At 35.0% G+C, this 14538-nt stretch overlaps 1 protein-coding gene across 1 annotated transcript in view; it reads right to left on the bottom strand.

The window, feature by feature from the left end:
- Positions 1–14538, bottom strand: part of LOC118185228 (mitochondrial enolase superfamily member 1-like) — a 101235-nt gene that overhangs the window by 20194 nt on the left and 66503 nt on the right. The window contains exons 12-13 of the mRNA XM_035355056.2: positions 9930–10101; positions 3447–3546 (exon numbers count right to left, since the gene is read on the bottom strand). Of these exons, the coding sequence (XP_035210947.1) occupies positions 3447–3546; positions 9930–10101 (272 nt within the window). The remainder of the gene's footprint in view (positions 1–3446; positions 3547–9929; positions 10102–14538) is intronic.

Genomic DNA, 14538 nt, shown 5'->3' with positions numbered 1-14538 from the left:
TTCTATTCCCTAGTGAATTTTCCTCTTTGCTTGAATAAAAGTAAAATAGCACGATTCCCTGTCTAGTTCTAATGAAAGGTATTCTGCTTATTTGCCATCTGAATTTGTATGCTTATTGAAAATATGTTTTTTTTTACTCATCTGGGATAGATCTTTTGGGAATGAGATGTATAAAGACTTAAATTCAGGCCATTTATAGCTATATATCTGCAGAGTTAAGAATTGTCTCTCAATAAAAAATCCTACGTTTACGATGTAACCTTATTTGATGGAATCGCGAAGTTAATTTCGAATTCATAAGCCATGCAAATGTTTTATGAATCCTCAAAGAATAAACTTTCGTTTTGGACTTTTTCTTCTTCATTGGAGCAGCCTCAAATGCAATATCACAGCTTCATTTAAACAATACATTCCATGTAAAATAGAAGCAGATATATTCAGGTATTGATAAAATGTTTCTGTAGCAAACACAGCACTGAAATTAACTTTCTTAATTCTTTTGAGTTTGTAAAAGAGGTACGCTTCAATAAGGATTCGAATCCCTGACCTCCGTTGTGTAGAACTCTACAATTATAGACAGAACTCTACAATTATGCTATCGAGCATGGCAGCCATTTACGGATAACTTGTGCTTTAACCTTTTGAAGACGGGAGGGATGGCCATTATAGTGGCCATAAAGTCCTCTCTTTGAAAAGACGGGGTTGTCCACTTTAGTGGCCATGTCTTTTCCCCCAGTCTTTTTCCCATTTTCCAGGCTGAAAAGTTGGATGAAATGTCAAATTTGACGTCCCTGCAGTCTTAACCACTTATCTCTTTCAAAGGTCTTCCCTTTGCAACATAGATGCACCCCTCTGAGAATCCATTAAACTACACACAAGAATCTTTGTTGCAAATAGGAGGGGATTTCTTAAAGGGAGGAAAGCATTCGGTTCAAGATTCCCCGTCTTTTGGTAGCTTTTACTGCTACCAAAGCCCCGGCCTCAAAAGGTTAAGCGATGGTAATCTCAGCGATAACAACTGCAATTTAATACAAGTAATAACCGTTCACACGATATTATTTATTACATTAAATGGAAAATGAAGTAAATAGTTGTACATTATTATTAGAATATTGTATTCTTACAAAATCTACTTGTATTAAAAAAGGCAGGAAAAATACTTTTGTTGCCGAATGGGTAATATATAACATAAATTTGAGATTATTAAATATTCCAATAAAATCCTTAACTTTGTTAGCATTTCCAAGTTCCTTTATCGCCTTCAAATAAGTTCTTTTTAGTATGTGTTACAATTAAAAACGGGATTACAATTAAAATTAAAATTTTAAAACGTGCTTTAAATGCGTCGTCATTTATTCTAAAATTTCATTCAAGAAAGGAGAGTACATCAGATTTCTAGATAATCTGCTTTTCTTGAAAGAGAGTGAGAAAGTTCACATAATATGAGGATCCACACATGATGATACACATGATTCACTTCATGAAATGCAGATGAATCCAAGGTTCTGAATATACAAGACTTGCCCAAATGTTTTAAGTATATTTATAAAAAAAGTTTATTGAAGTTTTATTTCGAGCACATACAATTAATTTTTTGCTTATCAAATAATTTAGCAAGATATTTAATCTGTACCACATCTTTTCCCTCTCTTCAGCACTCTTTTTAAGTCAGAACCAAAACTTTCGTACTTAATCGTTGAAATGATTAAGTTGCATCTCTCTCTTTGGTAAAATTTGCTCAAACATATTTATCTGTGAAGCAAAGCGAAAACGTTATAAAAGATTTTCTTTAATCTACCATGATAAAATTAATTTCATTACACTGGAAATAATATTTTAATTTAGATATTTTCAATATATTAAAAACAAATAATATCGCGATGACATTTCGCTGCTGCAACAAGAATTTTGCGACATTATTTTATACCGAGCACTTCTGATGGGACACATTTTCATACCTGTGGAAGTGAACTCTTTGAAGAAGTATAGACAACCAACGAATATACTTGCCATGCTGCACCGCATAGTCACTTTAGCTTCGGGTAAAGGCGCTGGTGCCACATCTTAAAAATTTTCATCAGCCTAGTGAACACAGTTCTTGGAGTTTAAATTTCCAATTAAGGAGAAATGAGCCTCATTTGTCCATAATAGCCGCAGCGGTTACATGTTATATGCATCATATCTAATAAGGAAAACATTCACAAAGTCGACCCGCTGCTAGTAGTCTCCAAGTTGTAATCTCTGGACTCGCTGGAATCGATAAGAAAACATCTGCAGAACACAGCGCAGAAAACTGATGAGTGTGGTTTTCGGTACATCCAAACTGCAGGCGACACTTATTGCACTATGCTATGAACCTGCAGTAATTGTATTATGCACTTCCCCAAAAACTTCAACCGGAGCACATGGTAGTCTGGATCGTGGTCTATCACATGTGCGTACAGTCTCTTCATTGTTTTTACCAAATTACGGAAAGTTTTTTTTATGGAACATGGCCCTCATTTTACCTTATGGTTTAGTCGATAAAAACGCACGTCTTCGGCAGCACTTTCCCCCTTTCAATTAAAACAGCTTTATCTACTCACCTCGTTGTTTCCCTGTAAGCACTATTTTGCTAACCCGTTCGGAAACCTTACTGAAGAAACAGTTTTCCTATACTGCTTATTAAAATTTAGCAATGTTTTGCACATGGTGTCCTATTATTGATGGTCTATTGTCTATTCCTGTGGATTATGTAAAGTGCGTCAATGCACCTTCTGTCTCTGTTGTCATTGTTCTTTTACAATGCTATTCTTTGCAAATGTTTTACACCGGCAATTTTTATCACATAGTTTTTCAGTGCGCTGATCAATTTGCGCGTGAAAGAAGTGGGTGTTGCTTTCCGAAAATATCGACATTGTTTTACTGTAACCGTCATTGTGTTCGCTCTATTCTTTTAAATTATCACGATCTCGAGTACGTACTTTCAAACAACAATATCTGAAATTTTATTTCAAATGGTTGAGCGGATAGGTCGCTAAGTGTTCATATATCGGGGAAATTAGTTTTTTATGACTGCCTTATACATTCTGCCCTTTGCAATATCGAGTTATCTTTTGTTCCGACCAACAGTTCCTTTTTTGAGAGCGGCAATTCAACAACCTACAAGAGGTGAAAGTTGGAATAAAGGAGTCAAGGAAAAGAAATAAATTTTTGTAGAATCAAATACATTAAAGAAAATTGGTTTAAAATCAAGTTGTTCATGTTTTAAATACTGGGCAACTTTCATTGTAAAGTTACTCATATAACATAAAGTGAATAAAATATTGGAATACGTTTTGATTCAACTCAGCGTTATTTGCGTCTGTGAGGTTTTTATGTATGGTGGTAATTATCAACAATTTTATCGTCAATACTACATCAACACTACAGTTAGAACCTAATAAAGGATTTCTTATTACAGATACCTCTTATCCAAAGATGCACTCAGAGAAATGAAGTCCCACGCTGCTAAGTGTTGAACTAATTCGCAGAGTCCTACTCCTCCTGCATGTGGACACACTGGGACTGAAAAAAAAAGGAAACCCAGATTGAATTAAAATAATTTAAACAAAATTTAAACAATTTACGATTCATACAATAACCTAGATGTTAACAACAGAAGAGTCTGTTATAAAATTTTGCCAAAACATAGCTAATTTTGTAGATTCATTAGGTTTTTTTGAAACAACAGAGGTGAAAAATATGCATTGCCCTCGCTGGAACTCGAACGCTAGACCTCTCTAATACGATAGGGTGACATTGTCCATCTCTGTCCGAAAGAATGACATTGTTGAGATTTCGAGCCTATTTTTCAGTTTATCTGCGTTCTCGTTACCTGTGATTTTGATATACGCTGTCAATCATTGAAGAATGCAGACCTTATCCAACTTTTGAAGCTCCTTTAGACGAAGGTGGATACCGTTGGTGATCAAGGAGCTTCCATTCAGGATTGCATGTAGAACTGCCTTTGAGTCACAGATGACAATTCCTTTTGCTTGCCCAGAAATGGGAAGGGAAAAATATACATGCCAAATGCCTCTGCCAGGAACTCCCAAGTCAAGTTACAGACAATGGCTCCAGCGCCAGTTTTGTGCTGATAAGTAGTGTCGTCTGAAGTAGACAGAAATACCCCAGAATCTCTAGTACTGATTGTCTCATGAGTGAAGAAATAGTTTCGAATAGCTTATGAAGGAAATATATTTTAATGTTTTCCAAAAGGGCTATTTCGATGTCATTTAAACCAGTCATCTGAAATCATATGTGGGCCGAATGTTCGATCTGAAATCAGCTGACAGCCAGAACATTTTTCTAACAAAATTTGAAAACGTTTTTAACAAAATAAAAATAAATCAACTAATTTTTATATCTCACTTAGTGAATATTTATCAAAACAAACAAAAACAATAATAATAATTGCACAAACGTAAAATTCAAATTTATATTGATTTTATATTTGAAATCTGAAGGTTGGTATCGGCAAAAAATTTCTTTTAGTCATACTTTGTAATTCAAACGTCTTGACAGCTAAATGGTACATTTTAGACTGAATCTTATTTCACGTAATTCCAATATGGTTGATTAATCACTAAATAACTCACTTTTAATCAGAAAACCAAAAATTTCAGAATACTGATGCGCCCCTTGCTGTCGACCGACAAACTAAATTTACTGACGGTACTAATTGGAAAATTCTCCCACCCTTACACATCACTTACTTACTTAATGTCGTGACTTGACGCTCAAGCATACAGTGACAAAAACCACAATCTATTCTTCCTAACTTTTTCCTTCAATAGAGTCTCGCACATTGTTTCAGTACATATCTTTATGTTTCTAAAACTATAAGCCCCGTATCTGCGACAAAAACATAATTGAAATATGTTTGCGTGGGGACATAAAATTGCTTCGGGACCCACAAGCGTTTGTCTGAGACCACTCCTTTAGACATCAACATGAAAAATCGTGTGTAGATTATTTATTGCTTTGCTGAATATTCACGGCAGAACTTTTACCAGTGATAAGGATAATATTGCACTATGCTTATTAGAATCATTTCAAGTAATTCGAAATTCCAGTTAATGCTGATTGGGACAATCCAAGTTCTGCGGAATTTATTTAAAGTAGCAGTATCGCATTAACAACGCAATTATTTTAGCAGCTTGAGATTCGCTTCAAAACAATTTGTGTATTTGAACTTAATAAAGACATCAGCTAACATCTGTTAGCTGCATATAAAGTAAAGACTACTTTTATATGCAGCTAAAAAATGAATATAAAAATAAATCAAATAGCCGATATATATGGTACGTTTTTTTTAGCATGTCATTATAAAAGGATGACACATAATCGTGGATGCGAAAGCAAAGGACGGATATAGGAATAAAATAAAATATGACAACTCGTCTCGCCCCATTCCCTCGTAAAAGATGCGTATAAAAATTTTCTTCCCTATTATGAATATTAAGGCAATGACCTCCGAACGAAACATGAATTTTGCTTTTTATTCCCCCCTGAATGGCAATTTGGCACCATTTCTTTGGGGTAGCGGGATGCTCATCCTTCCTTTTCCATCATGTATCTTAACTTTCTTTCTTTCCCTGAAGGGTCAGATTTAAGGGATAGAAAACAAGTGAAGGCCATATATCCTTTCTTCAAATATCTAATGTGGGCAGAGCATGATTTCCTTTTGCGGTCTATTAAGTTATACACGTTTTTGGCTGCATTTCATTTAAACTTATTTCCTCGAATTATCCTAACTTAATTAAGCGATTCCTTAAGAAAAGTTGAAAATGACTTCAAAAATTGGAAATTTTATAAATTGAACATCCCTTTCATTTTTCGTCATATGGGTGTCAAACTTTTTATATTTTTACTTTCTTATACGAAGTAAAAACGAACTATTGTAATAGCGAAAAGTTTCAGGCATTATATTTCAACAAAAATACCCATTTTTACCGCTATCGAATGCAATTCAGTGATGTTTTTGCGTGACATCTGTACGTAAGGACAGAATAAAAGATTCTTTTCCTCCAAAAAAATTATAAAACTGCTTTACAATGAATTCTGAAGAGAATTTTTCATGGTGTCTGTACGTACGTACGTACATAAGCATGTATCTCGCGTGTAACTCAAAAACGAGTCGCCTCAGAACGTTGAAATTTTGTATACAGGACTGCTATAACATGTAGATGTGCACCTCGTATTTTGGTTGCAATCGGTCGCACCAAAAGTATATAAATATATGCATAATTATTTTCACTCTGTTACTCGGCTCAGTAATCTCAGTTTCTTTACTCTTATATGTTTGTAAATCGTGCATTGTTTGCTTTAAAAATTATTGAATTGTGTTGGTTTTAACTTCCGGTTAAGGTTTGGATGCCTTTAGTAAATCTACATGCAGTATTTGTAGGAGTATCGACAATTTAAAAGTTGTTCAAGTACCGGTAAGCCTAATTTTTTTTGCCATGGCGGCCCTGTTTGTTTACATTTGAAACAGTATATTTGTTGCCAATCTAGAGAAAGTAAGCTTCGCAACAACAAAGATAACGCCTTCCTTTAATATTGCGAATTAAATCATGCTTAATCGTTTCTGGAATTTTTCGAGAAAATAAGTGTTTAAGATTTCGTAATTTTGAATATAGATATTTTGAGTTTTTATGTATTTTTGCCTTCTCGCGAAGTGAGAACTGAATTAATTGAATGAAAAATATTGAATCATCAGTGAAAAACTATTTCATTTTGTTTTATTTGTTTAATTTCTTTTATACGTCGTTCTAGATTTATTATAGTATTTGAAAAGAACATGTGGCAATGATTAGATCATTTTTCAAATGATATAAATTTTGTGCATTCTGAGTTATAATATGAACGAAATATAACGCTGTTAAGTGAACCTAGCGCCAGAGTTTCGCTATGGTAAACAAATATAGTGAATTTTAAAGAGTGTATTTATTCTATTGTGGTTTATGAGCTTTGGACGAAGTAGATTTAATTCAATCCAATAAGCTTAAATGAAATGCAAGAAAAAATGCATATAATTTAATATTCCGTAGAAGGAAGTCATGTGGTGTACACATCAGTTTTTTTATTTTTTCATAACGAGTATAAAACTTCTCCAAGTATAGGAACCGGAAGACCGCATTAAGAATAGATTTTGTTTTTTGTACAATTTTTTTTTTTTTTTTTAAATTTGGCATGCATGAATATTTTCGTCATTTAAAACACTTCTGTAATTTGAACTATTACAACTAAGGATTGCGAAAATAAAGGCCGGTTGGGACTTTTAAACCGGGTAAGGAAGATGTATAAGTACCTTCGCTACATCCGCTTGGAATAAAAAAGGAAGATCTACAACTAGATGTTATAGCAGTCTCATATGTAAAATTCCAACGTTCTATGACTAATCGTTTTGTAGCACGCGAAATACAAACTTCACGAAAACAGCCATTTTGAATCTTTTACAATCCGTTTTGGAAAAAACAGTCCTTATTTCTGTCCATACGTACAAATACCATGCAAAAAAAAATAGTCAAAATGGATATTTCTATTGAAATATGATAACCAAGAATTTCTTGCGATTACAGTACTGCCTTTACTGCGTACAAGGAAATAAAAAGATACAGTACTGATGTATAAAAAATATGCATGAGAGAAATGATGACGAATTCTAAAGTTAAAGCAAATTCTTTAAAGAAAAGATGCAGAAATTGTAATAAATTTCTATTCCTTTTACAAAGGTCTTTTTTATTTTCTAACTTTTAAATACTTCTAAATGCCTGAAAAAAGAAGTTTATAAATAATGCATTTAAATCTTTAATTCTAAGAAAATAAATAAAAAATGCCTCATATTTTTAAATAAAATATAAAAGAATAATTAAAGAGTTGTAATAACAACCACAGAACCTAGTTTAAAGTATGCATGATCAACATTTCTTTCCATCGCAATGAGGTTCTTATTTTAATTAACCAGCTATTATGACTTTGATCTTAATTGTAATTTCTTTTTTCCGTATTCCTCACCAGAATGTGAATTAGCTTTTAGAGAATATAAGCTGAGTGTTTTGAATCTCAGAGAGAGTGGGAGTTTCTGGCAATCGGAGCCGCGCTGTTAGAATTTCGCCAGCTCAATCTAAAAGTGATTATTCTGGCTTTGGCACTCTTGCAGCCGATACTTAATGTAACGAGAAAAATAACTGAGCCAGCTTATAGCTTATTTATTTGAGTCTCATCTGATCTGAGGTTGACAATACATTAGCTTATTTCGTGCTCGTGTTATACTTGAATTTTTTTGTATTACCCATTTTCTAGCCATCTTGCGTATCACAGCTCGAGCATATCAGGTACCCCTCTGGTACCTTCTTTCTTTATATTCATAGGTGAGTCCGATACCTTTCCTTGCATTTTATTTTGGTTAGCGTAGACTGAAGGGTACCCCTTGTATTATTGCGAAGTTGTTGTTTCATTTATCGCCAAGTTGTTGTTTCGTTTATCGCCAAGTTGTTGTTTCATTTATGGTAACCTGAGTAGCTGAATGTTATGGAAACCCTATTATGACGTAATTGGTTGCCATGATTGCGGTAAATTTTGAATTATGGGATGTTTTGTAAGGGCTTGCGGTGTGTATTGGTTAGGAAGTGCATTGCTTGTTTTGTAGTTTACACGGTAGAATTGCTGAATGAAGTAAGATTAATTTGATGTTTCTATACAATTTGGAACAAAAGGGGGAAAAAAGCAGTAATTGACTGGTGTGTAAATGAAGGTTAACTTAGTAGCAATTTTCCGGACAGTCCGAAACTACGGAGGATATTTTTGACTCTTAATTTTGTGAATTTATGTAGCGACGCCGATATACGGATTCGAGTTCAGATAATTTTAGGAAGTTTCTGGATGCTGTTAAGGAAATTTGTGTTCCACAGACTGAAAATGAAGAAATTTCTAACTAAGGTAAGTGGATATTTGTTTTGTGTAGTGTTTAGATGCATAAGAGGTTTTTCCTTTTTTATGTTATTTTACTGTTTGGTTTTAAATGTAGTTTATTGAGATTATGTATTTTTTGTTTGCCTCTACTACAGAATTGAGTGTTCTTTTGACTTTTTAAGTGAAAATATATCGATGTGTACATGGACAAAGTCAAGGGAATGCGCAATGCCAAGTTTGTGCAATTCTCTGATGTTTTTTTTAATGAAAATAGGTCGACGTGTACATGGATAAATTCAAGGGAGTGTGCAATGCGTAGTTGGTGCAATTTTGTGGTGTTTTTTTAAGTGAAAATAGGTCAATGTGTACATGGATACCGAGTTTGTGCAGTTCTTTGACTTGTTATTTTTTCTTTGTGTAGCGGCGATTTTTGGCGCTAAAGCCAAAATAACAAGTCAAAGAATTGCACAAACTCTGTGTCCATGTACCGCCAAAATTCGCCAATTTTCGCCAAGGGATACCCGTAAATAGACTTTTACCTTTAATTTATTTCACTTTTCTGCCATTTCAATTTTATAAACAATGTCAGGCTAAATTGCTTTTACAAAATAAGAGGAGTGATAGTACCCATCCAGACGAGCAATAACTTCCATGGAACATAGTTTTGCATTTCACTCTGAGAAGTAGAGTATCTCGCACGATGGATCGGACGTGGCACATTGTGGCTTGGACTCCTCACCCTTTGGACTTTTCTTCTGGGGACACGTGAAATCTTTAGGGTACGAAACGTCTGTCGAATCGGCTGAAGATGTCGCTACGAGTATCTTTGTTGCCGCAGATAAAATTAACACAGCACCAGGAATCCTCGAGACAGTGCGTCAGTCAATCATTCTCATTGCTCAAAGCGAAAGTTTACAACGGCGATAAAATATTATATAAATAAGTTAACCTTGCTCATAATTCGCTTGATGTGTAACATAATTTGTACTCACCTCCGTACTTTGCTGCTATCAGATAAACTGATAAAATTTCATTTACGCCACCTAGTCTGCAAGAATCTATTTGACAGAACTGCAGTGAGCCAGCTTGTATCATCTGCTTAAACATTACTCGATTGTGACATTGTTCTCCAGTAGCAATTCCGATGCCATATGGTTGAAGAGCCTGGTAAGCAAAAACCTTTTGTAAGACATTTAATGCATTCTTAAACTTAAAGAAGGAAATTAAATTTTATCCTAGCATTGGACTAGATCCTTAAACAGCCAATCCGAGGCAAGGGGGACTTTGTTTGAGTTCGACTACCCTTATCCCGGATTGGCCTTTAAATTAGCAATTTTATAGACAAAATAGCAAAACACTTTCATATCTAAAACCCAATATTCTAGCATATTTTACCTAATACCTTTGCGCCCCAACTGTCTTCTTCAAAATTTCCCCGTTTGCTCTTATCGACAAATGTGTCAGAACACGAAACTAATTGATATAATATTTCACTGAATCTACATTTAGAAACAATGATTTTTTTCGTGTGCTTAAAGCAGAACAATGATTAATGAAACATGATTCAGTAGGTATTTTCTGTTAAAAGAATCCTCCATTGCTTCATTAGTTTCTAAGAAACATGCTTAATGTTTGGTATAGCAGATCTGAAGAAAACATTACACTCAAAATAAGTAAATTCTTAATCGGTATCCCTGTCAGTTATCACTGTCAGTTTTATACTCAGACCATTGTTTAATTTTTTAGCTATAATTTATCTTTTAGACCACAAAATTTCATCAAATATTTTGTTATTACATACCTCTCCTCCATTAGTTTTTAGCCCAAACAGCGTTAACCCAGAAGCACTATTAATTTCGTCGAAAAGTTTAAATCTCCGTTTCACTTTTCCAATTGTTGCCTCCAAATATTATCGCCCTGTGTTATATTTAAATAATTATAAATTTGCATAAATGTATGTATGTTTCTCGCATTGTGATAGAACAACGCGGTACCTAGAACCAGTCATCTAATTTTGAATAACGTCATCCTTCACCGAATATGGGCATCTGGAAGACCGAATTTGGAATTTAGAATTTGTTTTATTATCGATTTCGTATTTTGTAACTTTTTAACGAATTTTTTATTAACAAACACAACGATTTCAAAGCGATCAATGGAGGATCAATGTACGAAAAAAAACATTTTTATCTCCAGGACGTGAGACTGTAAAATTCTAAAGATACACGCATTTTGAAATTATTTTGCGATATTGTTATTGAATTGAATTTTATGGTTTAAGTGCGAAGGACATGCTATTTAATAAATAAAGGTAACACACAAAACGTTACAAAAAGTCCCTTCGGGCGTAATATAAAATCTGAAATCTTTCCGATTTTTTTTTTCCCCACAAACGTTCTCTGCCGCGTTTTTCCATTCTTCAATAATATTTTCGAAGGTGACTACGAGTCAATCATTCTAAAGTTGTTTTATTGCAATGCCGATTTTTTCAAGTACAAAAAAGTTCTGAAAATAGAAACCCCAAATCTCTTTCACAAACCATTTATTTTACGGATCATGTCTCGCAAAACGTACGCCAGAAAGCACTATTATTTGACTGTTGAACAAATTTGTATTCTAATCCCATAAAAGTCACTTATATAAGAATGAAATTCAGGTCAGCTGCTTACAAATTCCAGAAATATTACAGTATCAGCTAAGTAGGACCCAACGTCCCAGCTAAGTAGGAAGACAACTTATTCTAAACTAAAATCTCCCAACCATTTCTGGGTCACCTCTCATTTTGCAAAATGTTTTTACATGTCTCCTTGAAGTAAATTATTACAGTTCCCAAATTGCAATGTACCTGTAATACTTGATCATAAAAAATCGCACTCGAGATTTAAAAAGTTAATAAAATACCTAGGAATTTAAATTTTACTATTATTTATTAAAATAAGAAGACTGAATTATTAAATAATCAAATAAAGAAACATAAAAGAATAACCATTCCTGAAGATTCTGAACCTTCACAATGATGCCAAAGCTACTTGATCCACTTCAGTTATAGGCGTGGTAATCCACTGTTTTAACTTCCTTTGATATGAGAAACCCAAACATTTCATCGTTAATATAAAAAGAAAACACTACACAGGGCTATTTTGTGATCGGAATGATAGTCATCAGTGATCGGCAATGGTCATCAGCAATGGGAAGGTTACGTTAGATGTTGGCAGTTTCTCACTGGCAGTGTTACTCTTAGACAAAAAAAACGACACACCAAGAAAGAGTTATCCGAATGGGACGAAAATCGGTAGAAGTGATTTATTTACTTGTACAGAAAAACAAATGATTACTGTTTGAGAAAAATTGGATGATTTATTGAAATGATAGAGCTTCGCAAAGTGAAGAAGTCAGTAACGCGTTTGTCCACCTCTGGCCCTTATTCAAGCAGTCGTTCGCTTGGCATCGATTGATAGAGGTTGCGGATGTCCTCCTGAGGGATATCGTGCCAAATTCTGTCCAACTGGAACGTTAGATCGTCAACATCCCGAGCTGGTTGGAGAGCCCTGCCCATAATGCTCCAAACGTTCTCAATAGGAGAGAGATCCGGCAACTTTGCCGGCTTAGGTAATGTTCGATAAGCACTAAGGCAAGCAGTAGAAACATGTGCAGTGTGAGGGCCGGCATTACCTTGCTGAAATGTAAGCCCAAGGTGGCGTGACATGAAGGGCAACACAGCAGGCCTTAGAACTTCGTCGACGTACCGCTGTGCTGTAAGATTGCGACGGATGACAACCAAAGGGGTCCTAATATGAAATGAAATGGTACCCCAGTCCATCACTCCTGGTTGTCGGCAGGTTGGTATCACACCGCTGTCCGGGGCGTCTCCAGACTCGCCTTCGCTGGTCATCGGGATTCAGTTCAAAGCGGGTCTCATCACTGAAGACTATTCTACTCCAGTCAGTGACATTCCAGTGCGAATGAGCCCGACACCACTGCAAACAGGCTTGACGTTGTACAGAGGTCAATGGTAGTCGGCGTAAGGGGCGCCGTGACCTCAGTCCCCTTTCTGTGAGCCGTTTATGAATGGTCCTTGCGGTCACTGAAGCACTAGTTGCACGTACAATCGATGATAATGGTGCATCTGGGGCTGCACCATTATCATCTTTGCCTTTGGTGAGTGCCGCTCTGATGATTGCTCGGTCTTCACTTTCTGTCGTTTCTCCAGGCCTTCTGTCGTTTCCTTCTTGACGCTGTGTGCGGCCATGCTTCACCCATTCCTGCCAACATCGTCTAATGGTGGCATCGCTCCCGCTCAAATGTCGAGCTATTCGCCGATAAGAACAAATGGCTTCTTTGAGCCCAACTACACGCCCTCTCTCAAATTCTGACATCTGCGCATATCGTTCGCGCACGTGTATGGGAGGCATAAGTTATTGTCTACCAGTGTACACGGAATGAAAATTTCTCCTCTTAAATATCCTGCCAGTTGCGAAGATCAGATGCTTTGTAGCGACAACTGTTCATTCATTGGCAGCAAAAATGTAAAATTTTGCATTTTCCGTCGAAACCTGTATGCATATCAATTTGTGTCCAGTTTGCTTTGTATCTTCTAGGTGCGTAGTTTTTTTTTTTTTTTTTTTTTTTTTTTTTTTTTTTTTTTGTATAAGAGTGTTTAAACTTTTTTAATCGAGAAGAAACTCCATGTCATTGCACATAAATCTGATGGAAGCGAAGTAACGCATTATTAGATAAGCTATGAAATACTGGAGTTAGGGCTCGCCGAGATGATTTACGTAACAGAAGTTTCCCTTGTCGTGAAAGAAGGGATACGTAGAGAATCGTAAAATGTATTTTTTAATATTCTCTTCCTCTGTAAAGTAGTAGCATATTAAATTACTCCTAACCATTACGAATCACATAGTATTTTTAAACTTTATAAACAAGGTCGCTGACATTCTTCTGCTGTTATGTTTCTCTTTCATTACTCGTAATCAATAAATAAGCATTCTTCTTGGCTATTGTTGCGTTCGTACGGGTTCGTAATGGATTGAATGCACAGGTCGATAAAAAGTTAATAAAACGTTAATTAGAACAAACACAATTCAAAGCATAAAAAGCTAAACCGATCTCACTGCGAACTCGCTACAATCAGCAACAAGAACTGAGTAAACAATTGAATTGAGATGTTTTCCTCCGGCTTTTTAAAGCTTTTTAGCCATGCACGAGAACATTCTGATAATTTTATTTTTCTCGAGGTTTCTGGAAATCAAAAGATTACAATTAAGAGATATCTATTTATTAAATGTTAAATGCGCGTGCTGCTGCATTTTAACTTTTCCGGCGTAGCTTTTTCTTCAAATAAGTCTCGTGCTGCATTGCATGAGAATAAAAAAAACTTCAATTATAATTCTGTTAAAAATAGCTAAATAAATACAAAATCCGTAACAATATTAAATTTAATATTTCTTAAAAATTAGACTGCAATGAAAAAAATGCACATCATAAAATCAGAGCAATTATTGAGGAATTTAGATTATTATTAATAAATTAGTTATCAACGGAAGAAATTTCAGTACTTCGTTAACGTGTTCACACTTGCTGAAAAAAGTAAAAAAA

The sequence above is a fragment of the Stegodyphus dumicola genome, chromosome 1, assembly GCF_044657685.1.
Source record: "Stegodyphus dumicola isolate Sdum_Otavi_A_Nest chromosome 1, ASM4465768v1".
Taxonomy (NCBI): domain Eukaryota; kingdom Metazoa; phylum Arthropoda; class Arachnida; order Araneae; family Eresidae; genus Stegodyphus; species Stegodyphus dumicola.
This window is presented reverse-complemented; position numbering and strand designations above follow the sequence as displayed.